At 39.5% G+C, this 25,662-nt stretch overlaps 1 protein-coding gene across 10 annotated transcripts in view; it reads right to left on the reverse strand.

The window, feature by feature from the left end:
- Itsn1 (intersectin 1) overlaps positions 1 to 25,662 on the reverse strand; it is a 207,855-nt gene that overhangs the window by 64,986 nt on the left and 117,207 nt on the right. For 7 of the 10 annotated variants that reach the window (XM_087208245.1, XM_087208242.1, XM_087208253.1 and 4 more), the window contains 7 exons: positions 20,035 to 20,162; positions 17,126 to 17,355; positions 15,012 to 15,133; positions 13,752 to 13,766; positions 6,765 to 7,012; positions 4,485 to 4,644; positions 340 to 545 (listed from right to left, as the gene is read on the reverse strand). In XM_087208245.1, the coding sequence (XP_087064371.1) occupies positions 340 to 545; positions 4,485 to 4,644; positions 6,765 to 7,012; positions 13,752 to 13,766; positions 15,012 to 15,133; positions 17,126 to 17,355; positions 20,035 to 20,162 (1,109 nt within the window). The remainder of the gene's footprint in view (positions 1 to 339; positions 546 to 4,484; positions 4,645 to 6,764; positions 7,013 to 13,751; positions 13,767 to 15,011; positions 15,134 to 17,125; positions 17,356 to 20,034; positions 20,163 to 25,662) is intronic. The other 3 variants (XM_087208250.1, XM_087208231.1, XM_087208226.1) reach the window with 1 other exon arrangement.

The following is a 25,662-nucleotide window of genomic DNA, read 5'->3' on the forward strand; positions in this document are numbered from 1 at the left end:
CAAACTCTTTGGTTTTCTAAGCATTCACATATGCCTGGTACAGTACTGCACATTAAGTATCATGAGAGTAATTCTAAACAATGCACGAATGTTCTAGGTCTCAGCTCAGAATTCTTTCTTGCACAGTTCAATCAAAAACAGGATGTATAGGTTCCCTGAGGGAAGAAAGATGACTTATCTATAAAAGGCTCCCTTTTTGTACTTCATGTACTCTAACTTCTTTTAAATCAGAAGACAAAATAATCCTGCAATTCTTCTCTATGACTCTTACTAGTACAAACAATAATTTAATGCCCAATATTGATTTCATGAAATAGAGGCAGACAAACACAAAAATACCTTGTAGATTTCCTTATGGGCCCTGAAATGAGTTTCACGTAAGACTTGGGGAACCAACCCTTCTGACCTTGAACTTCTCCAAACCACCACATATCTTGCTGTTCCAGGACGGTGATGACATCGTTTTTATTAAAGTTTAAATGGTTGTCTTTTTTGGCTCTCCAAGGATACAGGGCTTGCGCTTGTAGCCCCTCCACCTTTTCACCCTTGTGTGGAATAACATAAAGGACCTCTCATTAAATTGTGTTTGTTATCAATTAAGGCGGATGTGAATACTGGTACTTTTTCTTCAATAAGCACATACAAGCACACAAACCTGCCTCACTGTTTCTCAATAATTGTGTATTTCCAAAAATGGAGGCGAAAACTGCCAGCCCATTCACAGAGCCATCTCAGCACCATTGAGATTTCCCCACTTTAAGCAGCATACTTCTGTTGCACTTGGCTGTGTACTTTTAATATTTTGGTTCTATTTTAACTCTCAACTTGCCCGGGGCACCTGCCCATTTCCAACTTGATTTGGATTTCTAGTGGAGGATTAATGGTGAAGCAAAAATAGTACTACACTGCATGAGATGATAATCAGTTGATATTTTAGTCTGGGTGTTGAATTGTGCTTGTTTTAGTTCCTTTTAGTGAAACAGGGGTTAGGGCTGGGATGTCGTTTAGTGGGTCAATTTCCAGCACCTTGGGAGAAACAGGGTTGGATTAGCCTAAATTCTTTGTTATTACCACTTATTGTCCATCTATATGTAAGGCACTGTGGGATTACAAAGATGAATAAAACACCATCTCTGCCTCTCCTCAATAATTTAGCATAAAGCATTTTATTGACCATAACATACTATAAAAAATAGACACTATGATAAGATTAGCCAGGAACTCAAAGTTAATGGGGAAGAAAGAGATAAAACCAACTAAGTATACCATCTGGTAGAATGAAATATGCTATAAAGAAGTTCCAACTCCTCCTTGTAGGAACAGAGAAAACAGGATGGATTCTGCTTGAGGGTATGAGGGACAATTTCACAGAGCAGGAGGCATCTGAGCTGAGCCTTGAAGGATAAGGGGTTTGGTAGGTGGGGCTGCGCAGGAAGGGAATTCCAGGCGGAAGACACAGCACAGGCAAAGGCTTTTCGGTGGTACTGGGCATGCGCTGCGGCGGGTCCAGGAGGAGGAGTGCAATCCGGGACTGTAGGTAGCCTAGACTCACGGAGGGGTGCGTAGGAGATGAGGCTGGAAAGGCAGGGTGAGGCACTTGTTATCTCTTTAAATCCTACAGCGTCTTAAAGCAGCCACTAACACATAGAGCACTGTTCATTTGCAAGCATCTATGTAAATGGACAGGAACAAAAGCTAAGGCCCAAAGAGAGTTCAGAACCGATTTGTGCTTGCCTTTGGAAGTTACTTTTACTTTATATTATGATAGGATTGTGGTAAATGGGGAATCTACAACAGCTCAAATAGTTTCAATGTCTACATCAATAACTTTTATTTTACAGAAAAAATAAAAACAAAATTTCATGATAAATTAAGAGACTATCAATGGTTAATACACTGGGTATCACAATCTTAAAAGTAGTTACTCAAGAGTACAAAACACAGACAAAACAGACTCTTACAAACAGATAATATCACAAAACTCTTTTCAATGAACCAAAAGAAATTAGCAGAATAAATGAAACAAATGCTTTTCATGGGTTTTCACCTTCCCAAACCTACACCTTCCCTGTTTCCTTCCATTTCAGTCCCCGGGGAACAACATGTCTCTCTGGACTCCACACACACCAGGTCACATATTCTTCCCTTTCATTCTTCCCCCTTGCAGTGAACCTCTGACCTCACAGCCACGGATACAAAACCCTTCGGTCCTGTCTAACCCTCTTGGCCACTTGTGTTGATTTCTCCACCCGGATTGGACCCCACCGTGGGCCACCTCCTCTGTGCCCTCAAAGGTATTTATTTCAGAATCTCTCCCCTGAAAAACCTTTCCTGTGCCTGTCCCCTGAACCTTGTCATGGGAACAGGACCCCAGGTTTGAATTCCAAGGCTGGCACTCATTAATTCTGGGACAGCTCAACAACTGTTAAATCTCTCTAAACCTCAGTTCCCAAATCCACAAACAGAGATGGTACTTTCTTTAGAAGGCTGGTAAGAAAACTCATGAAGATTCATGAACAGAATTGCTCCGACAACAGTAACAGTTATAGTGGGTTATACAACTGTTATTATCCCTAGCTTTGAGCTGAGAGAAAGCTGAGGCGATGCGGAATGATCAAGATTCAGGTTAAATTCAGCCAGGCAATTCTTACTCTCTTTTGCCAAAGCCCTAGTTAGCTTATTTCTAAACTTCAAAATTCCGCAGGCCCTCAGGGCTCCCTCTGCTCTGAGACTGATGCCGGTACCGACTGGAACTTCCTTCTCCACTTCACTTCTCCAATTTCTCTTCACCCTTCTAAACCCAAAAGAAAACAGTTTCTTTTCTGTATGTTTAATGCTGTGTCCACCTGGCACCAATTAAATTCTGAATCCTGACTTACGAACCCTTTCACTGGCCACATGCACGGCTTGTGCCTTTCCAATGCTCTCTTTCCATTCTGCTCCTTTTCTTCACAAACCTTCTGCTTTCTTACTGCTCATTTCCATTTTACTATTCTGCAATCTGCTTTTACCTTACTATTTCCCAAGTCAATAAGACGTCCTACTTATTGCACAGAATGGTCTCTTTTGCACTGACGACAGCCTTTACTGTGAGCACCCTATCCCTCTTTTGAACACAAAACACTTTCCTCCTCGGAGTTTCCCACATCTACCCCCTCCGCCCCCTGGTCATGCACCCCCTCCTCTGTCACCAAGTTAGCATTACTGAGCATGGGACCTCTGCAAAGTGCTGATCCAGAGCAGATGCAAAGGGAAGTTGGCACCTCCTCCTGAGTAGCTGCTCCTCCTTCTCCAGGCCATCTCTGGAACCCATGGAACCATGATGACCTATGCACAGGTAATCCACCTTTCCACGCATCTGACTTTGTTCGCTGTGGGGGGTGACTCTCACATACCTGTGGTCACCATCTTTCTTCCACTTTCCAGATCCACGTCCCACCAGTCTGCCAGACACCACTATATGAATGTTCTGTTTCTACCATCACTGTAACACATCTAAACCCAACTCCTCTCTCTACCTCAAGTCCATTTCTTCCTGCTTTCCTAACTTGCCTTAAGGCAAGGGATTTCTCTTTCCTTTCTTGCTGGCTCCCAAGGCCCCTGACTCCCCACATGGCTCCCTCTACAGTTTCTTCTCTTCCCTTTCCACTGGCTCCTCCCACTTGGTAAATGTGAATGTAGCCACCCACATCCAGGATGCCCTCACTCACACCTGGACGCTCCTAACAGGTGTCACTGCTTGCTGATCCTCTGTTCTAATCTTCCTGCACACCACCTCTTCACCAATCTGCCCAGTATCCGGCTTTCATCTGGGCGTTTTGAGAGTGGAAACTGTCCCTGAGCCCTAGGTCCCTCCCAGATGAGTGTGTGCTATTTGGTTTGATTTTTGTAGAAATTTCATTCCTTTAATTCCATTCTTTTATCTTTATTGTATTAAGCAAAAAAGACATATTCAGAATAACTATAGTTTTCAGAAATTTTCTTCCTTGGCAGGCTAGTTCAGAGTTTCTTATTAACCTGCAGTCAGTCTAGCTTTTCTAACAAAAACCCAAGATTCTAGCCAAATAGACTTACTCATGATTTTCCTTACACACATGCTTAAAGCCTCTTCTTATAGCACTTCCTATATGATATGCTAGCATTCTCCATTTTTTTTTTTTTTTTTTTTGGTACCAGGGATCGAACTCAGGTCCTTGCACTTGCAAGGCAGGCGGCAGAACCACTGAGCTAAATCCCCAGCCCAACATTCTCCATTTTTAAGTAAGATTTTACCGGCTGGTCAAGGTAGAGTTCAAATGCTACCTCTTCAGTGAAGTGTCTCCATCAACCCAGGCAGGAGCTTCCCTGGCTCAGAACTGTCTTCCTGCCACATTCTAGCTGGCCAACCCCATTTCCCATCAGGGGGCTTACTTCTAAGGGTACTGCCAACAAGCATCTGCTGAAGTTGTTGGTGCCGTACGGCTCACTAAGTCTTCACACCTCACCTGGCCCAGCACAGGAGACGGGGAGGAGCCAGTGGCTGTGGCTGGAGTAAAGGCTGATCTCTGCCTTAGCTGGCCAGCACTGGGGACGGTAAGAGAAGGCTGGGCTGCCCATGCATCCCAGTTGTCTGTTTCAGGTTTTTCATTCGTGTTGCTGGGCCACCTGGAAGGAAAGGCACACAATATAAACAGTGAGCACTTCCTAGCACATCAGCTTCCCACCCACAGTACAGTGCAAAAATATTTAAAAGTAAATAAAACAGGGCCAGGGCTCAGTGGTGGCGCCACCTGCCCCAGGAGGGCAACGATCTGAGTTCGATCTCCGGCACTGAAGAATGAATGAATGAATAAATAAATAAATAAATAAATAAATAAAATGAAAATGGCACCCCAGAGTCTGTGTAACCCAAAGCTAGTGCGTTTATGTGGCCTTCTACAGTTAACGAACAAGGAGGATAGGAAGGGGTGCTGGGTTTAGGTTTGAATCTAAAATTCACACACCAGCAAAAAGCCTCAGGCAAATTATAAGTTTCTCCGAATCTCGATTTCCTCATTAGAACAATATTCTGCCACTGTGGGTTGGTTGTGAAGGTCACCTGAAATACTAGATATGAAAAAACTCTGAAACTTCAAAGCACTAGAAAAACATCCTCATGTGAGGACTCTCATCACAATAACACAATAACAATACCTACATGAGAAAAAAAAGTCAAATGGCACATATGAAAATATGCCACGTGGGCAGGCAGAGCTTCTCTGTCCCATCCATCCTCCAGTAAGACCTGGTCATATGTCTAGTTGCCACGGTAACTATAAGTGGCCTCTCCAGAGCAGCAAGTTGTCTTCTATCGAGATAGTTCAAATTCTGTGATTTTGTAACTGTGGATCAATACATCTATGAGAGTGCAGATCTAAATGCAACTTACTGTTTACATCTTTATAAGACATATAAACAAATTAGAAAATCAAAATAATTCCTTTGTTAGACTGCACACCTTGATTTTTGATTTGGAAAACAAGAAGCGTATAATGATAGTGGAGACTTGCACACCACATATTTAATGAGAAAAAGAGTCACACTGATTTGATTCACAGCAAAAACAAATCCTGGAGCAAGGTATGGTGACTCATACCTGCAATCTCAGCACTCAGGAGGCTGAGGCAGGAGGATTACCACAGGTTTGAGACCAGCCTGGACTATATCGTGAGTTCAAGGTCAGCCTGAACTACACAGTGAGACCCTGTCTCAAAAAACAAACAAAAAACAACCACAATAAAAAAAACCCAAATAAATCCTAAGCATAGTATTAGTCTTTACTTTAACTGAAACTTTAGTTTAAAAAGTCTAAACTTTTCAATCAAGATAAAAAGGAAGAATTTGAACTTGGAAGTCATGCCACTGGAAGGCTTTTTTTTAAAGCAGAGATTACACAGGGAAGACCTCCTTTAGCACCTTCACCTTTCTATGACATCAAGTATGAAAACTTATATCCTTCCCTCAGTCACTATTCCCCTTTCTCCATTTGTTCCACCTAATCTTTCCTCAGAAACACATCTTGACTCCTTGCCTTCTATGTGTTTCTTCTGAAAGATGATTAGACTGGAAAAGAAATTTAAAACACTTACTCCAGTCACTCTTACTACCATACCAGTAAGAAATATTTTTGGACAACTGCACATGGAAGCCTGGACAGTGGTTTCATCTATCACTGCAAACCTTTGCTTACATGTTTTCCTTAATGTTATTTTTTGGCGATCAAAGGTACAGGACTAATAGCTTGTATGCACTTTGTACACACCTTTTCACTCCACTGTACATTCGTACAAGACTAATAAAAGCACAAAACTTTAGAGGAAACAGCTTTTCATCTTACTCAAAACCACATGACTGAATTCAATTTCTGTTTCTGCCCAGTAAAAAAACTGCTACATGCCTGTATTCAGGAAATGAGTATTTGCTGACTGACAGGATGTTAACACAGATTATTAGGAAGTTGTATTTCTCTGTTTCTTCCCTAAGAATGGAAGATACAGATAAAATATTAAACAAAACATGATGACTGGCTTTAGTTCAGACCATGGTAAATCACTGTTAGGCCATGATATCATTAAATCCAGTTCAGTGACGATCATAATCCCCAATTTTCGTCAGAGGAAGAAGTCATGAAAATAAACCAGCTCCCTTACAAAGAGTGATAAGCCAAGACTATAAAAACATTTGGAGGAAAAAGATTACTAAACTGGGATTTTAAGAACGATCAGGAGTAGCATGTCTACACATACGTGGAACTGAAGTCGGCCCAGTTGTTAGAGGTTGTGGAGGGCTCAGAAGCGGTCACTGCCAAGGGAGCAGGGGTCTCACGCAAAGCCAGTTTGGGGGCAGGGGTGGATGCAGAATCAGTCACTGGTTTGGCTGGAGGAGGAATCTCATTTTCTGGAATCTTCTCTGCATAGTTTGCAGGAAACCATCCTGTCTTTCCTTTTAATTCTCCTCCAAGCCACCCTGGTTCTCCAGTTTGACTTTCATCCACCTGCAGGAAAGTCACAATGTTTTAGCTAAAAGTGGAACTAAATCAACCCCCGAATACACCTGATACCCCACCATGACAAAGCCCTAAGTGTCTGATCCCAGCTGACACACAGCATAGAAATTTCTTCATCCTAGTCTACGTGTCTGGAAAAACGGCCTTTAAACATTAATTCTAGGAAGTGCGATAATTCAAATTCTTACTCTTTGTACTTTATTTTTAAACTTTTCCTCCTCCTTTTTTCTAATATTGGCAGTTAAAGTACCAGAAGTCCTCAGGCACATAGTTTAAACGAGTTATTTTGAATTGGGGACTAATCTGACAGGCTTCATCCCTCAGGAAGTCACATAATTATTTAAAGTAATTTGACTAGGGTTCATTATTTAAAGGTGAAGGCAAAGAGAGCAATCAATAAAAATGCAGTGCTCTAAAACCTCCAGTAACTGATTTCATTCAGCACAGGGTCAAGAAGGGTAAAAAATACAACTGTGGCTGGTTTCCACGGGAAGCAAAGCGGACGGTTGTGTTTAGCCATTTTAAAGCTCTGCAGATACATGAAGAGAAAATGGAGTGGTTACTTACAACCATAATTTTATTAGTTAATTTTAAGACCCCATAGTTTTCATTTATGCAAATTTAATTTAATACCCACAAACGTGCACATGAGAATGTAGAATTCTCTTGTTTAAAACTCTGAAGCTATAGATTACATGAAGGGAACTCAACGTTTGCATTTTTTAAAATTCTCACTCAAAAGGCTCAAAGTGGCTCAAATAATCCTATTTGTCTTTACAAGTTACCTCCCCACGCTATTTTATAAGCAAAAGGGGGATGATTACATTTACTAGTAGAATATTATTTTCAGGACTATAAGCTAAATAAGGGTCTATCAAAGCCCTCATCTTATTTTACCCCTTTATACACTGTCTAAGGAGGTAGAACACTAAACACTTCATTGGATATTAATGTTGCTTTTTAGAAATCACAGAAATGAGTGAGTAGGGTCTAAACAACAATTTTTGGGAAATTTACTAAAATTACCAGTTCTCTAATCCATTCAGGTATTCAAAACAAGATAAAGCGACAGTATTCCACAAACCAAACATCCATCTGTATTCAGTGTACAGTGACTAATAGGGTGCATTATTTCTTTGTTTGAATAAAGGGTAGGGATGAAGAGAGTACACAGAATACAAGACTTACTACTTCATTCTACCTGTTATTTACAAAATATTAGCAAGTGGGGAATACCTGCCTGCTATACCACCCTAGGGAAATTTTGCTATCATGAATAAAAGCAATTTTTAAAGCTGAGAATTCTCCAAACAACCAAGAAGGAATCTCCTCAGATCAAGTATAATATTTCCAAAGGTTCTATTTTTTGCTTCACAGAACTGTCTTTCTCGCTAATACTTATATGAATGTGAACATACCAGCCATGATTCAATCACTCTCCTTGTTGTTTTGTTCTTACTTTCCTTTTTCTGGGCAGCCACAACTGTTTCTCTAGATGAGGATTTAAGACAACATTTTTCCATCCTGCACGTGTCTTTTATGTAAAATTCAATGGCTAGCTGCCTATCTTTCCTGGTTGTATTTACTGCTGGTTTTGTGACAGACTGAAACTGCAGCTGCTGGGCACTGGAAACAGCTGCTTCTAAGCTGCAAGAGCCTCCCCCACTTCTCAGAAGGTGTAAGAGCCAAGCTCTACCCCTCCATTCTGGACCAGTTGTGAGGCCAGGCAGGGGCAAGGAGGCGTTTGCATCAACCAGCCTCAAGACCAGACCACAAAGTGTGATGATCAAAAACAGGGCTCTGCAATGAGAATGCCTCAATGTACACAATTGGCTCTACAGTTTACTAACTAGATGACATTGGGCAAGTTCAATCTCTGGGTGTCTCAGTTTATTCACCTATAAACCAGGAATGACAAAAATCTGCCTTATTATGGTGGCTATGAGGACTGATAAAGACCTACAACACTGCCTGATATACGAGAAATGCTTCAGGATAGATTTTCTAAAGCGATCTCTCCTACTGTCCAGCTCTGACTTTGTACTGTGGCGCTCCTATCTGTGCATCTGTCCTGTTCTAAACGTCTGGTTGGTGTACACCCAATTCACTCTAAACAATGTTTGGTTTTCTGCACAAGTTCTGTGCCCTGGAAGCCTATCTGGGATGATGGCAAATCTGGGTTTACCTTCCTGCCACGGTAATCAGAAGGGCTCAGAACTTCCACAAGGCTAATTTGTTTGGGGTTTTTTTTGGTACCGGGGATCAAACTTGGGACCTTACGCTTGCAAGGCAGGCGCTGGAACCACTGAGCTAAATCCCTAGCCCTGGGCTGTCTAATTTGGACCTCTTCCGAGTACTGGCTGCTTTACTTAGTTATCTTATGACCTGTTGTTATTCCTCTCAGACACAGAGTCTCGTCTGATCAACAGGGCTTGGGGTGGAGATCTGGGATTGGATTTGAGGCCCAGAGAAAATGTCCCATCTTGGTTGAAGAATCCTGCCCAGTCTGTGCCCAAATAGGGCAGGAAGCGTGCTGTACCTACGGGGAAGGGGCCATTTCAGCCTCTTAGCTCTGCAAACAAGAGCTTCTCCCCTCACTAATGGTAATAATAAAATCAGTATGGATTTCACTTTTAACCAAGGCAATTCACTGGCCTCAACCACAGCACAAACAATAGTCTCAATTAGTTAAATTTATTCTTATAGGGCTCTACTTAATCATTACACTTCAAGGTTCAGAGATTTTCAAAATCCCTCTTAACATCTAAATTCAGTCAACTACTTGATTATGATAGACCAATCAGTTAAGCACACAAACTTCTTTGTAACATGGCAGGCTATAAAGTGGACTTTTATATAAAGGACACTCATCCACTGGTGGCTGTGAGGGATTTTATTAACAATTTTGGTCTTAATATGACTTCATTTAATCTGACCTACTGCAACAGCCAAAAAAGTTCTTAGGGTTAATTCTAGGAGAGTATCATCAAAGTGAAACATAATCATTGCTAGGACTATGTTGAAGAACTAGTATACAAAATGTTAGTAACTGTACATGTGTACGTAGGGTACTGAAGCAACAATTATCAGTACATAGCAGGAAATTGCAGACACAAGTCCATTTGGCTAAAGCTTGATAATATTATGCCTCCTTTCTAATGATTATATACTCAATGGCTACCATTTGCAGTAGGTAGTACTTTTTGATTTTGGATGTGGTCTTGCTATATAGGCTAGGCTAGCCTCAAACTCATGATCCTCCTACCTCGGCCTCTCAAGTGCTGGGATTACAGGTGTGTACAACCATGCCCAGGATTATAGCTTGGGTCTTGAATGTCCCTAAAGGTCCATGTGGTAAAGGCTTGCTCACCAGGGTAGGGCTGCTGGGAGGAGGTGGAGCCTTGGTAAGGTCTGTCACTGGGGGCTTGTCCTGGAAGGGACTGTGGGACTCTGGTCTCTTCCCCCCTCTCAGTTCTGCCCATAAGGTGAGTGGTTCTGCTCTGCCGTGGATGTGTCCCTGCCACAATGTGTTTCCTTATCCAAAACAACACAGCCAACCAATCATGGGATTGAAACCTCTGGAACTGCGAACCAAAAAAACCCTTTTCTTTTTATAAGTCAATTATCTCAGGTATCTGTTATAGTAACAGAAAATTACTTGAGACAGGAGAGAAACAAATCCCCATTTCCTTCACAGACCATGACAAATAGGGATGTGTACGGAATCAGACCAGTTGGTAGTGGCTGCTGGGGCTGTGTTGAGGAATACAGATAAACAGCACATTTCATGGATTTGTCAGTTTTTAAATATAAAGTTCCCCCCAAACTCCTAGAAGAGACTATCCAAACTCTTCTGAAGCTCTAACCCAGAGGCCAGAAAAATTTTCCTCTGGTCCAACTACTCAAGCCTGCTGTTGTAGCACAAAAGCAGCTATAAACGTATGAATGTATGAGCCTGGCTATGTTCCAATAAAACTCTACTGCAACACAGGCAGGTGGCCAGATCCAACCCACACCTGTAACTGTATGTGTGTGTATACTGCTCCCTTAAAATAGCAGCAATTGGCCAACTATTAATAAACAAGTTGAGTTGAGATGCTAAATTTATGGAAATCTAAGGAAGATAGATGGAAAAGGCAGGGTTAAAGAAGTAATCTTCATCTAGAGAAAAAAGAAAAGTTCAAATTGCTATACGAGTTATTCTAAGAAGATAAATACTTTCTAGGTGAACCTCCTGATTGATGGCTGATAATGACTAAAAGTCCTTTCTTCTTTGGATATTCTTAAGGGATATTTTCCAAAAATGATATACAAGTAGTCCTGGCAGGAAAATGAGATGAGGTTAAATCAGTGGTTCCTGAAACTGACTCCCTAACAAAATCTGGAGAGAATTTGGGATATTGTATATGGATTATAAGTTCCCAGAATCTCTGAGACTGAGCCCTGGGGAGTTATGTTCTTGCAGTTCCCTAAGAAATTCTGACGCACTCAGTTCTTGCATTCAGATGACCAGTCCATGTTCTTAAGATAAAGCTCACCAAAATAGCAGTCAGCAGGTCTTCTCATTTCTTGTTTATTTCCAATATGTATATGTTAGAGGTCAAATGTGATTTATGCACCCTTCAGATATTGGGACCTCCAGATCAGAAGGGAGGTCATTTATTTTCAAGGCATTTAAGTCTCAGTCATTGAGGTCAAAGTCATCTAAGAATCCTCCATGAAGAAGTCTTCCCTGAGCACAGCAGCTTAAAGATTCCACTCCTCTTTTAAAATGCTCAGAGAGTTAATGAGTATTTATCGAGAATTCCATTATGGTTTTTTTCTCATGTGTTTTTCCTGATTTTATATTACCAATAACATTTAGAACAGGACTGTATACAAGATATCACATTAAAGTTTTGTTAACCATGAAAAAAATATACTTGTGGAGAAAACTGGGCCGATCATCAAGGTTTTCTAAAATAAAATAATTTTAAAGTACCTCCTAAGACTGCTTACATTAAAAAAGGAAACATATTTGGCTTCTGAAATCTAATATGTATAGTTTGTTTTTCAAAGAAGATTGAGAAATCTGAGAATCTAATGATTACTATGCCCACAAAAGTAAAAGTAACCCCTGCATTATTCAACCCAGAAAAGATTGACAGTAATTTTCTACTACATACTTTTCATGCTCATGTTTCTTAACTACAAACTCCATGAGAGGAGAAAAAAAAAAAGAAAATGCCAACCTGCTATCAGATGTCAGCTTCTGTCTTTTCTGCACTGGTTGGTATCCTCACAAAAACAATACAGGTGAATAAAATTTGGAATATCACACTGCACTGTGTAGCACAAAATGAAGTCACTGCTGTCCCTTCAGCAAGCCACTAATTTATTCTAAATTATGCTCAGTAGTATATTCCACATTTCACTACATATTTGGGATGTTGGAGACAAAATAAGTACCATTCTAGTGTTGGGTAGATATTCTCTGTTTTGCTTGTCCTTGAAGTTGGATTTATCTTTAGTGCATGATTAAAATTATAAATATGGTGCATTTATAACAATGGAAATAATACAGAAATATATAAGATTAAACATCAAATCTCCTTCTTTACTTTCCAATGGTAAATTCTGTTAACAGTTTGATGAATATATTTCAAGACTGTTAATTATGCACACACTCCTACATATAATGTTTTATTTTTAACCAGAATGCAATTATACTGTACATACTGCTTCTATTTTTAAATGAAGAAACTATTTGTATGTCTATACACTTTTTAAAATATCCTCTATATACTGCATAGCTGCATCATAATTTATTTCAGCTATCCCTCTACTAATGAACATCAAGTTGTTCTTATGCCTTCACTAATGATGCTACAGTGAACATCCATGTATACATATGCCTCATATGTCCATGTGCCTCAAAAGGGCCTAGAGGAAGGAGAAAAACTAACCTCTGCATCAAGAGGAATGAGAATTTTGTATCTGAACAGGTATTGCCACACTGCTTAAGCAATTTATAAACCCACGCTGATAATATATATTATATCCACTTTCCTACGCTCTTGACAAAGCCAGACTTTATCAAACTTTTAAATTTGCTCATTTGTTAGAGAAACAGTGCTATCTTATTTTTTAACTTTCATTTTCTCAATCACCTATGAAGTTAGGCATAGTTTCATGTGTTTTTTAATCACCCGCTTTTTTGTCCATGAATGTCACCTCTTTCCCTCTGCTGACCTATCTAAACCTTGTGGTGTCTTTCATAACAGATGTTTGGAGTCTTTAATATGAACAGTAACCCTTGGTCTCATATATAGAGAGAAGCGGAAATTTTAATGTTTGTACAGTATACAATTTGTCTACTTTTGCCTTTAATGACTTCTGGTTGTCATAGCTCAGAAAAGCTTTCTTAGCCAGGAAATTATTCCAATATTCTCCTTCTCAAAAAACAGATTAAGAATGTTATCTTTTAAATTGAACCTTCCTGGACAAAATGGAGACTTGCCAAATACAGAGCCTTTAAATTTGTCGTCAAATGGGACCTAGAAACCAGCACACAAACTCCAAAGATTTACTCTTTTCCTTTTAGGCACAGCCTACTACACAAACTTCAAACATATTCGTACTGTCACGACAACACCCAGAGAGAGGCATACTTGCACAGAATTCAAGTGAGTGAAAAGAACAGAACAGTGAACGAAAAGCAGACTTCCTGACAGTGAGGCAGACTTACCCATTCCCCTTTAACCTCCACCAGGAAAGCAAAGGTTTGAAAGCAAGGCAAAATATATGTTTAATGAAATGTTTTATTCTTATAGCATATCTAAACTATACTCATCTAATCAAGCTAGGGTCAACTGGCCGATTCCAGGAAAAGGATTCAGTACCACTGTAATAGGAATAGAATTACAGGTCCAATCCCAAATATATTCCCCCAAAAGAGCAATAATTTCTTATTAAAACAGATTACCCGGTAACATTTTCATAGCCTAGCATGAAAAACGTGTTTTTAACTTTCATAGTTCTTTAAAAATTCTTAATTTTTCCCATTTTTACACAAAAAGAAAGACAAATTCTAAGAGTAATGTAGTTTGAGCACCTCTAAGACTTATTCTTAAGTGAATTACTAAATCAAGAAACTGTTTTCTTTTAGAAAATAACTTAGCAATTATTTACCACACTGTTTTTCTTTCTCAAATTGGTTCTATAATTTTAGTCAAACCATAAGACTGTACTTTATTATTTTAAAGAACATAAACAAGGCAAAATTCTAAATGTCTTTATCTGTTCATTTGCAGAGTAGTAGATTCACTGAATTTAATTCATTACTTATTATCTAATTTGAAGTTCATACAATGAAAGGGAAAAAAAAGATGCTTTGACCTACAGATTAAAAAGTTATCATTGGCAATTATGAGTGATAAGAGTACTTTAAAACTATTTCTTAAAGATTACTCATAGTACACAGTCATCTAAATTCAAACTACTAGACATTTATAAATTTGAAAATATGCTAGGGCAGCCATGCACAGTGGCACACACCTGTAATCCCAACTCCTTGGGAGGCTGACACAGGAGGATATCAAGTTTCAGGCCAGCCTGGACAAACTTAGCAAGGATGGGTCACCAAATAAAAAACTATAAAAGACTAGAGATGTTAACTCAGCAGTACCACACTTGCTTTGCATTTGTGAGGCCCTGGATTAAATCCCCAGTACCACACACACACACACACACACACACACACACTCACACAAGCTAAGGCTATGATAAAGACACAAAGTCTTTAACAACTGTATTTTAAGTGATGTTAGTATGTATTTCTTAAATACTACTTTTTGTTCCAATAAAAAAGGAAAATTGATATTATACATCAAAAACCTAAATGTTGGATTACGGATTTCACACTCATCGACAAATTCACAACTCTTTAGCAGAAAGGACAGCTGTTAATTAATTATCAATATAAATTCTCACTTGGAGTCTTTCTTACCATGACTATATCTCCAGGCTGGATGGTGATTTCATCGTGGCTTCTGGATTCAAAGGGGTACAGAGCTCGGTAATACACCACTTTTACATTCTCCTGTGCAGAAATTGTAAGAGGGCCTTTTTCTATTTACAAAAAAGGGTGGGGGAGGAGAAAACAAAACATTACAGGAGACACCAAACAAATAAGCTAAACAGCAAGCCAAACACCTGACATCTTCTCTATTGCCTGCCTTAGATCAACATCTGAACTATTTCCATCCATTCAAGGAATTTCTGAAACATGCCGAGGGTCAACAAAGAGTGGGATCTAAAATCAGCAACTCAACTCCACCAGAGTTCATCAGAGGACTCTCCAAACAAGTCCTTCCACTGCTGGGTGCAGCAAGGCGGCCCAGAGGCCTCTTCTTTTGCTCCGCCTCTTGGCCTGGGCTCCAGGGCCCACATCTGTAAAGCATCAACCCGCACCTCCTCCCCACCCAGGGTGTTGTTAGGGTATGACCCCAACTTTGAATCAGCCAGGGAGAACTCTCACTGGGGAGGGGCAGAGAAACACAGCTTTCCACAACAACAGATGTGGAAACGCTGAAGTTTTAGGCACTTAACGTGACCATATAAAAGTGCTGATTTCACCAAGAACAGCTATACTAATAACCCCCAGTGAAGTCTTCTATTATTCCTATGGAGAAAAATGAGCCCGAGGATGGACTCTATGTGAAAATAGTTTCAATTTTAAATAAGAAATTTTAAAAATGCATATAAGCAGAAGATTGTATTCTTGTTAAGAATAACTAATCACAGTCCTCTGAACTTTTTCACCCAGGAGTTGTATTTTGACACAAATCTATTTTATCTGAAAAGCAATGAGAATTATTATCTCTACATGGTCTTGAGCTATATGATATGTAAAATTTCCCACTGAATGAAGGAGAAAAATAAATCTTCACTTTATACTAAGGGGAAGCACAAGGAACTTCAACTAAATGTTTATGGTTAAATAATGGTGAAATTCTTTTCAGACCCTAAAAAACTATCATAAATAAATAAATAAATAACTGGATTTGCTCTTCCTAGGACATGGTTTCTCAGTCCTTTCCCTAGGCCACATGCATCATGAGCAGGGTTTGCCCTGATCCGACTCTACCTGCACTCTGTACCCATCCGAACCCACTGTGCAGACAGGAAACAAGTGTGTGATGGCTTCGAAGTGTGTTCCTTTTTGTATACCATAATGATAAAAAGACACACTGATGACCAAATGATTAAATAAATGCATGTATACATATAACTTACCAAACAAAGAAAAATCAATCACTTTTTTTAACTGAGTATTATCTGCAAAGCTGTATAATGTTATACAACCACACAAGGATTTTGAAAATACATTTTAGCTTGTATCTGATATTATCCAAGGGATAATTTTCCAGCCATCAGAATTAGATCAGTCTTTCATTTATCTTTTCTTAAAGAGGCAAATTATGGCCAGCTGTGGTGACACATGCCAGTAATCCCAGCACTTAGGAGGCTGAGGCAGGAGGATTGTGAGTTTAAGGCCAGTCTGATCTGTTTCCAAAAAGAAAAAAAGCAAATTATGCTTTTTCACATTTTTCAAAAGGTCAAATAAAAGATAATGAATATCACCTTGTTGCAGGCAACAAGGAAAGGTGCTTATAATACCTCTCTGGAACAAAAACAGCTCAGAACTGGGGAAAATAAATTCTTTCTACAAGACAGGGTAAGACCACCACTTGCAGTACAGCTGTCTGAACGGGGTTTTATAACCGAACTTCATACCACTTTGGTTAAGTCTGTGGAGGACTTGCAAATGCCAGTGGAGTGGGAACCACTTCAACAGACCTCTAATGATCCTGGGGAATGATGAGCTGCACTGTCTGAACAGAATGGCACTCTCACATGTATTAATGTACCCAAGATAGGGCCTGATTAGATACAGATGTTCTCAAGCAGCTTTGGGGAGAGAAATGACTTATTTTCAAGAATTGTTTTTTGTTTTTGTGGTCCTGGGGATGGAATCATCCAGGGCCTCCCATATGCTAAACAACTGATCTACCACTGAGCCACATTCCCAGCCCCTGGGTCATTTTTAACTTCTAATACCTGTGGTGGACCAAGGAGCCTGCACAGCTGGTTTAACAGATTCTTGGTGTGGATGGAAAAGCCAACTCAGCTTCTCTTGAGGTTCTGGTTTGCCTTTGTCCTCACCATCCTTCTTTTTGACACTCTCTTCCCTTTTTAGCTTGTCCTCCTCATGAAGTTTTCTTGGCCGCTGATGCTCATCCTCCTGCTGCACATGCTCCAACCACTGTTTGTCCCTTTCCTGAGCTCGTCTGCCAACAAAGATGCTTGATTACAGCAAGGAAGCAATGTCAATTTAACACTACTGCTGTCTCTTCACCAAGAAGCTCCATCTGGTCAATGGGCTGCTAAACATCGATATTGTTCTTCAGAGAAAGCAACTGCATCAGTGAAACAATGGCATTTAGGGCTCCAATTCCGAGACAAAAATCACATGATTTAGAAAAACACAGAAGGAAATGTGCAATGTATTTTGTGAAGTAGTTACAAGAATAAGAAAATGTTTCTGGGCTGGGGATTTAGCTCAGTGGTGCCACCCCTGCCTTGCAAGTGCAAGGTCCTGAGTTTGATTCCCTGTACGAAAAAAAAATGTTTCTTATTACAGTTTAGATCTAAAATGTTAGCCAAAAGTCTCACGTGTTCAGAGGTGGGGCTTTCAGAAGGCAATTGGATCATAATGGCTTCACACTCCTCAGTGGATTGATCCAATCATGAGGTCAGAGATGAATGGGCTCTTGGGAGGTGGGGGCCCACTGGAGTAAGTAGGTCATTGGGGGTGTGACTGACTACATGGTGTATCTTTTTGCTGTGCCTCTTTGCCCTCTGCTTCTCGTTGTCTTGAGGAAGACAGCTTTCATCTATGCCACGCCCTTCTGCCATGATGTTTTTGCCTTGGAGCTAGCTGAGCCTGCGCTGAAACCTCTGAAACTGTGGGCCAAAATAAACTTTTTCTCCTTTGTTTTTCACAGGTATTTGGTCACAGCAATAAAAAGCTCACTAACACATTTCTCAATGTTGAAACAGCTATTAAACTACAATTAACAAAGTTTTAAAAAGCCACAGAACAGAGTGGAACATAACTTTTATGGAGATAAAGTGTACCCAAAAAGCTTCACATAAAATATTGCTCAAATAAGTCCATATTCAATCAGATCATTAAAGTCCCTCCCTAGTGAAGGGTATACCATATTTATATGCACAGATACTGGTCCCCAACCTGAAGCTGAAAGCAAAAGACTATTTTACTGATTTTGACTACTTTGTTTTTTTCCAAAATAGGTGAAATAATAAATAACTGCAACTAAATCTAAGTCTTGAAAATTGTAATGGCCTCAACCCAAATTTCACAAGAAAAGATGGGGAATATTTTTCTTTCATTACATAGGACTTAATAAAATTTTTTAAAGAAACATTATAAGTGAAACTAATGTACAATAACATGATATAATGAGGCTAACTAGCTCTCCATACATTAACTCCTTTAACTCTGACAGCAGGTAGGCAGGACCTGTTATTATCCCCACTGTACAAATGAGGAAGCTGAAGCAGAGATCTTCAATGACTTGCGCATGTCACACAGCTAGTCATGCTTGAGGTTCAATCCCAAGTAGCCTAGTTCCAGTCTCCACCTTGGACCGCTGTCCTGAGACACGACCAATGCACAAAAGTCATCTTTTGGAATTAGCAAACTTTCATGGGAACGTAATATAAACATAGCACACTTTTATTCTCCATTGCTAAAAAAATTGTTATTTCTGTTCTGTGAATGTGAAGATTTAGCACTAAATTTTTTTTAACTTTAAAAAAATAAAGAGTGCTTTAAATTTTCTACCCCTGGATCACCATTCTATATGATAATCTAATTAGTGTTACTGAGGAAGGCATTTTATAAACTTTAGAGTTAGACTTATTATCAAAACATCCAAGCAGGACTTTAATCCTCAGTCCTACCCCCAAGAAAAATAAAAACACCCCTCTAAATTGCTGAGACCCAATCACCTCCCCACTATCCCTAAAACACAAAACTATAAAGAAACAAACACAAACCAGACTCAGAATATTATATACACCCATGACAGCATGCATAGTTTTTGAAAAATTTAACTGAACTCAGCCCCTAAAGTCAATGACTTGCCTCAAGTATCCATATCTTCATTTCTTCAGTCTGATTTCAATAACCAATTTTTAATCATTTATAGCATATCACTAAGGCATTTGGTCATCTTTGTTTCTTAAAGTCTAAAATTAACTGAAGTTTAAAAAGCAAATATCAAAAAAAAAAAAAAAGCAAATATCCAGTAACAAAACGAGACATTCCAAAAGGGAACAAAATTTCTGCAATTTACTATAGAACGCTGCCAGGACAAATAACATAACATAAATATCCAAACAAAACCAGACACAAGTGTGTTTGTATCTCCAGCATCAGTAGCAAATCTTCTCCTTTTGTATTCAAGTTTAATTTACAGTTGCAAAAAAAAAAAAGAGGAAAGAGACAGAAAGGAACAATCTTGGTCCACTGGAGAAGTCCTGTGTGGCAGGGAGAGCTCAGAGGCTTTGATTTCAAACCAGGCACTTTGACCGCCACTGTTATTAAAAGGCTGTGAACTGGAAACCTATTTTGGTCATTAGTATGCAAATAAGCCTACCAAGTGTCCCAATTTCCTTGCATAATTCCATTTATCTACATAGGAGAGCTCTGAGAACTAACCAAAAACTTCAGAGGGTACTTATATATGCAAAGATTTATACATACATGTGTTTGTGCTTGCCCCCACACACACATTAAGCACTGAAGGCTTCTTCTGCTACACTAAACACTTGCAGAAGCCAGACAAAGAGCAAACACTCTGGTTATCCTGAGGAAGACAGCTTCCATCTGTGCCAGGCCCTTCTGCCAGACTGGTCCACAACCCACTGAAGAGACTCACCTTTGGGCTTCCTCTTTTTGCTTTTCTAATTCTATGATTTTTCGCTCCTGTTCTTTCTGCTTCAATCGTTCAGCTTCTATGGACTTTTGCTTCTGGAGTTGCTGCTTATTATGAATTTCTCTTAGTTCCTAGAAATAATCAAGACACAGTTTCTGTGATGACATGAGGGGGAGGCATGAACTGCTTATCAGCATGCAACATTTCATAGAGGGGAAGCGAAGGGCACTTAGGAGATATCATTTCAGGGCTGAAAAATGTTCGCCTGGAATACTAAAATCACTCTACATTTGGACAGGATTGATCCCCAAAGACTGCTCAAGAATATATTCCCATGAGCTACAACACATCTACCATTTCTCAGAATTTGTTTTACAAGAAACTTGCTGGGGGAGAAGCTGGTAATACTGTAAAGGCCCAGCAAAAATAGCAGAATGGAACCAGTTTGTGCAGCATCACTGAGCTAAATCCCTGGCCCTGGAACCAGTTTTAAGACAGGGTGATGCTCCTGAACAAAACCTCACAGTACTTCTGGTAATGAATCTGCACCAACCTCTACTGGCTTTGAAAGTGACACACACCTCTTCACACATCACCTCCATTAAAACCTCATGTTCTTCTCATGATAAATTATTACTCTGCCGTGACAATTCTCCCTCACCTGAGTCTATTTTTCTTCAAATCACCTCTTCCAGAGCCTCTTTTACTAAATTAAGGTGTGAGGTTGCCACCTGCCTCAATCTAGACCAGAAGTCAGATTGAAAATAAAAAGCTGTAATTTGTTTTGTTTTGGAGACAGAGCCTCGCTATGCAGTTCAGGCTAGCTTTGAACTCACAGTGATCCTCCTGTCTCAGCCTCTCAAGTGCTAAGAGTACAGGCGTGCACCACCACACCAAGCAAAAAGCTCTAATTTGATCATGACTTCTGTGGATCTGATTTCCTCATTTGATACCAGCCCCACGAATAACTGAAATTTCCTTACTAGGCTATGGAAAATAAAATGCATTCTTAAAGTATCTGAATAAAAAATATATTTAAAGTACTTGAATCAGAAGTTTAAACATCTCAAAGTATGAAGAACAACAAAACACTTAGAGAAGGAATTCCTCAGATTCCATAGGAGGCAATCAATGGTCACTAACAGATTCAGTCCCTACTCCTCTTACTTGGAACAACAATAGATCAATGAATCAAAGAGCCTGGGGATGAAGGCCTGCCCTGACCTTTGTCCCCTTGCTCACTTGGCAAGTCCAGATGAGTAAGTTTCTTCTAGGCCCTAAATTCCTACCTTTATGAACAAAAAGGATAAAAGGACTATCTGTGGCAGGGCAGTGTTAAAATGCATTTGCTACTGGAAAACAGCTTCAAGGGTCAATCTTCTCCTACTAGACTGTTACGAGGATAGAGTCTGAATGCTTAAACAAGTGGTTTAGAAACTGTAAATGAGTCTGAGGGACTCTAAAAAGGGAATAAGATATAAGAAAAGTTTAACTGTAGAATAGGAGGGTAGAGAGGGAGAAAGGGGGCTATTCCATGGCAGCAATCCTGAATCGGGAGGGCACCCACGATAGGAGCTTAGCTAGGGATCAGGGAGAGGTGGCTAAGAATGGAGGCTGGAAAGTAATGATGACACCTTACTCTGACCGTTTAAAGTTCTGTCTGAGAGAAGATCAACTCTAGGGAAAAAGAATTCCATTATTCACTATCTTTATCACTGCCAAGCTGTGGGCTGAAACACTTATTTTGATGAGTTAAAGATTCTTAGTTTTCTTGGTAATTTGGAATCAAGAAATAAACAGCAATCTCTAGTAACATGAATGAAAAATCTGGTTAATATTTGAGTTGTTATTTCCAAGGCAAATAGAATACAGTACTGGGCTAATATCTGTTAAGAGTAAGTGCACTGTTGGCTCAAATTAGCATCTCCACATGAAAAGGATAAGAGTGGAGTGGTATTTAATAAAACTGTAAGTGTCCTAAGGGAGGGAAAAGAGCCCTGAAAGTCAGCGTGCACAAACACGGACAAGGACGTCCTTGTCTACCATTGGCCAATGACACAGACCCTTTAAAGAAAGCATAGAAGTCATAAATAAGATTTGCATTTTTTTCTATTTAAAATTTCATCTACAATAGCATAAAATTCTTATGAGTTCAAAAAGATTAATTTATGGTTAAAAGAAAAAAACAACTACAGTTAAAAGGTCCTGAACTGTTTTTTGTGGTACTGGAGATTGAATCTGGGTCCTTTGCACTGAATTATATCTCTACCCCTTTTTTATTTTAAGATATGGTTTCATACAATAACAAATGCTGGCGGGGGTGTGGGGAGAAAGGAACCCTTCTCCATTGTTGGTGGGAGTGCAGGCTGGTGCAACCACTGTGGAAATCCGTATGGAGATACCTCAAAGAACTAGGGTTGGAAGTCTCATTTGACCCAGCTATTCCCCTGCTGGGTATCTTCCCCAAAGAATTAAAAGAATCATACCACAGTGATATATGTGCACCCATGTTTATAGCAGCACAGTTTGTAATAGCTAAAGCTTGGAAACAGCCCAAATGCCCATCCACTGGAAACTGGATAAAGAAGATGTGGTTTTTTTTATAAAATGGAGTACTACTCAGCCATAAAGAATGAGAAATTAGAGTCATTTATAGCTAAATGGATGCATATTGAGGCCATCCTCTTAAGCGAAATAAATAGGACACACATGGGTAAATACTGAATAGTTTCTCTAGTGAGAAACTGAAAGTGTAAATAAGGATTAAAATGATTAAAATGAATAATCGATAATTTGAAATATTAAAAGGTCCAAAGGTGTAGGAGTGGTGGAAGGGGAAGAGGAAAGGAAAGAAAAGAAAGGAAAAATTATGAGAAAAGAAAAAAATGGAAATGAAGTCTATGTAAATAGGGAAGGGTGGAGGGGGTGAAGGGCACATAGGTAATGGGAGAAAAAAATAAAAAACCAAGAAACATCATGTTCTGGTACAAACATCCAATGATAAATGTAAGTGTATTTTAAAACTAAAATGTACCAATAAAAGAATTAAAAAAAAAAAAAAGATATGACTTCTTAAAGTTCCCCAGGCTGGGCTTGAACTTGCAATCGCCTGCCTCAGCCTTTCAGAGGGCTGGGATTACAAGTGTGCATTACCAGCCCCAGCTTGCAAATTTCTTTTCTATACTGAACTATAGTAACTGGATGTAGATTAGTAGATCACTAATTAGTAGATTATGGTTTGTTTGGGGGGTTTTTGGTACCAGGGATCGAACTTGGGACCTTGCGCTTGTGAGGCAGGCTGCGGAATCACTGAGCTAAATCCCCGGCCCCACTAATTAGTAGATATAGACAAGACAGATGGAAATAAAAGGTTAGAACTTGTTAGAAAACTTGTCAGAAAACACTATAAAATGAAAACAAGAAATGAATTTAACAAATCTATAGGAAAATCATGCCAATCAGACAATTTCAAAAAAAAATTTTTTTTATTTTTTAAAAACAATTTTTAAATGCACCAAATACATGAAGGAAGATACATTAAAAAACAAATTTCTTTTTGAGGATATCAGCAAGATGGGATAGGGTGAATCTATGTTTGGAACTATCCGCATAAGTTGCAGCTTCAAGTACCTCTAAGGAAATGGAGCTTGCAGCAGGAGCCATAAAATAACAGATGTCAAAGGAGGTAACAGAAGGCTCTGGCAGCTCCAGATCCAGATTTGAAGACTGTAAAGATTTTCTACCATTTCCGTCATTCAAGTCGAACACTGCTGAGATACACAATTTTAAGGAAATCAAGGTGACCTCACCAAGCCTGGCAGGCATTCTAGGTCTGAGTTTTCCTTAGACTTGTGAGTGTAAGATGGCATGAAGCAACAGAAGCAAAACACTTATAATTCTAAGATGATAATGTTTTTAAAATGTTGAACTTCCAAGAAGGCAATCTGGAAATGCTGAAATGCATACTAAAAACCAGTGAATGGCTTTCCTGCCTTGGCCATAACAAAGCCCATGTGGAACACCGAGTCCTTTCACACTGGGGTGGCAGATGGCTGCACTATTCTCTCGTTCCTTTTCAATACGGTTAAAGAGGCTCAAGTCCAATTACAGTTATTCAAAGCATCCTTTCAGTTCTTTCAGGGGCAAAAATTTCAAGGTGACAAACAAATCTGGTGTCATTAAATTGTTTATCTACCTAAGAAACTGGTAAACTACTGGGATAAACAGCTGATAAAAACTTTTCCACACTACAGGCCGGGGATTTAGCTCAGTGGTTTCGCCACCTGCTGCGCAAGCACAAGGACCCGAGTTCCATCCCCGGTACCAACAAAACAAAACAAAACAAAACAAAAACAAAAACTTTTCCACATTAAATGTTATCAAGTTTTCCCAGGGGCAATAAGGGTAAAGTGATCCTGAAAATCCTATTAAATACACATGTACTTTGGCATGATTACTGAGTGAGAGACAGACAGACAGAGAGACACAGACAGACAGAGAGACAGAGAGACAGAAAATAAAAAATTACTAAGAATCAAAAGTCAAGGGGGGCCGGGGATTTAGCTCAGTGGTTCCGTCACTTGCCTTGCAAGTGGAAGGACCCGAGTTCGACCCCCGGTACCAAAAAAAAAAAAATCAAGGGGCCGGTGATTTAGCTCAGTGGTTCTGCACCTGCCTGGCAAGCTCAAGGTTCTGAGTTCAATCCCTGGTACCAGGAAAAAAAAAAGTCAATACTTATTTGTGGCTCTGTCTAAAAACATTTCTTTCTTAAATTGATAAGATCACATAAATTTAGCTGGATATTTATATAGTAATATGATACTGCCTATACAATTTTGGTAATGTTTTTCCTCAGCTCTATTCAAGGGCACAGTAGGGTATAATGGGTAAAAATTCCCATTATCTTCTAAAAAAGTATGATTACTTTCTTAAATATTAAACAAGCATTCAAGAAGTATCAAGATATACCCAAGTTATTCAAAAGGCTGAAGCAGGAGGTCGGCAAGTGTTTTCTTGTTTTTGTTTTTTGTTTTTTGGGTACCAGGGATCGAAGTCGGGTCCTTGCACTGAGAATGGCAAGTTTGATGCCAGTTTGGGCAACCTAGCGAGACTCTGTCTTAAAAAAGTAATAAAAGTCTGGGAATGCAACTCCCTGGTAGAATGCCCCCGTGTTTTACCCTAGTATTGAAAAGGAAAAAAGAGGGAGAGGGGGGTCACCTATTCATTACAAATACTTATATTAGAAAAAAATGACATGTGTGTAGTATATATAAATTAAGTCAAAAAAAAATTTTATGATATAAAGTCTATGTTGCCCAGCTGGCCCTGAACTCCGTGCTCAAGGGATCGCCTGTCTCCTGAGGACTACAGGCCTGTGCTAATTTTGTCCAGCTTAAAATAATAAGGTTTTTATCACTGATAACACAAACAGATTCCTAAGGACATAGAGCTGAGTGTCTTAACCAGAGTCCATGAAAAAGCTTTGGCCCTATGAATGCTCTAAAACCACACAGAAGTGTGGGATGTGTGGCCATCTTTCTGGTAGAGAAGCTCATAGCTTTTATTAGATTCACAAAGGGTCTCAGATCATACAGATTATAACCACAATTTAAACTATGGCAAATAAAGAAT

The sequence above is a fragment of the Heterocephalus glaber genome, unplaced genomic scaffold, assembly GCF_053883595.1.
Source record: "Heterocephalus glaber isolate CG9 unplaced genomic scaffold, H.glaber_assembly_v1.0 deba00000122, whole genome shotgun sequence".
Classification (NCBI taxonomy): Eukaryota; Metazoa; Chordata; class Mammalia; order Rodentia; family Bathyergidae; genus Heterocephalus; species Heterocephalus glaber.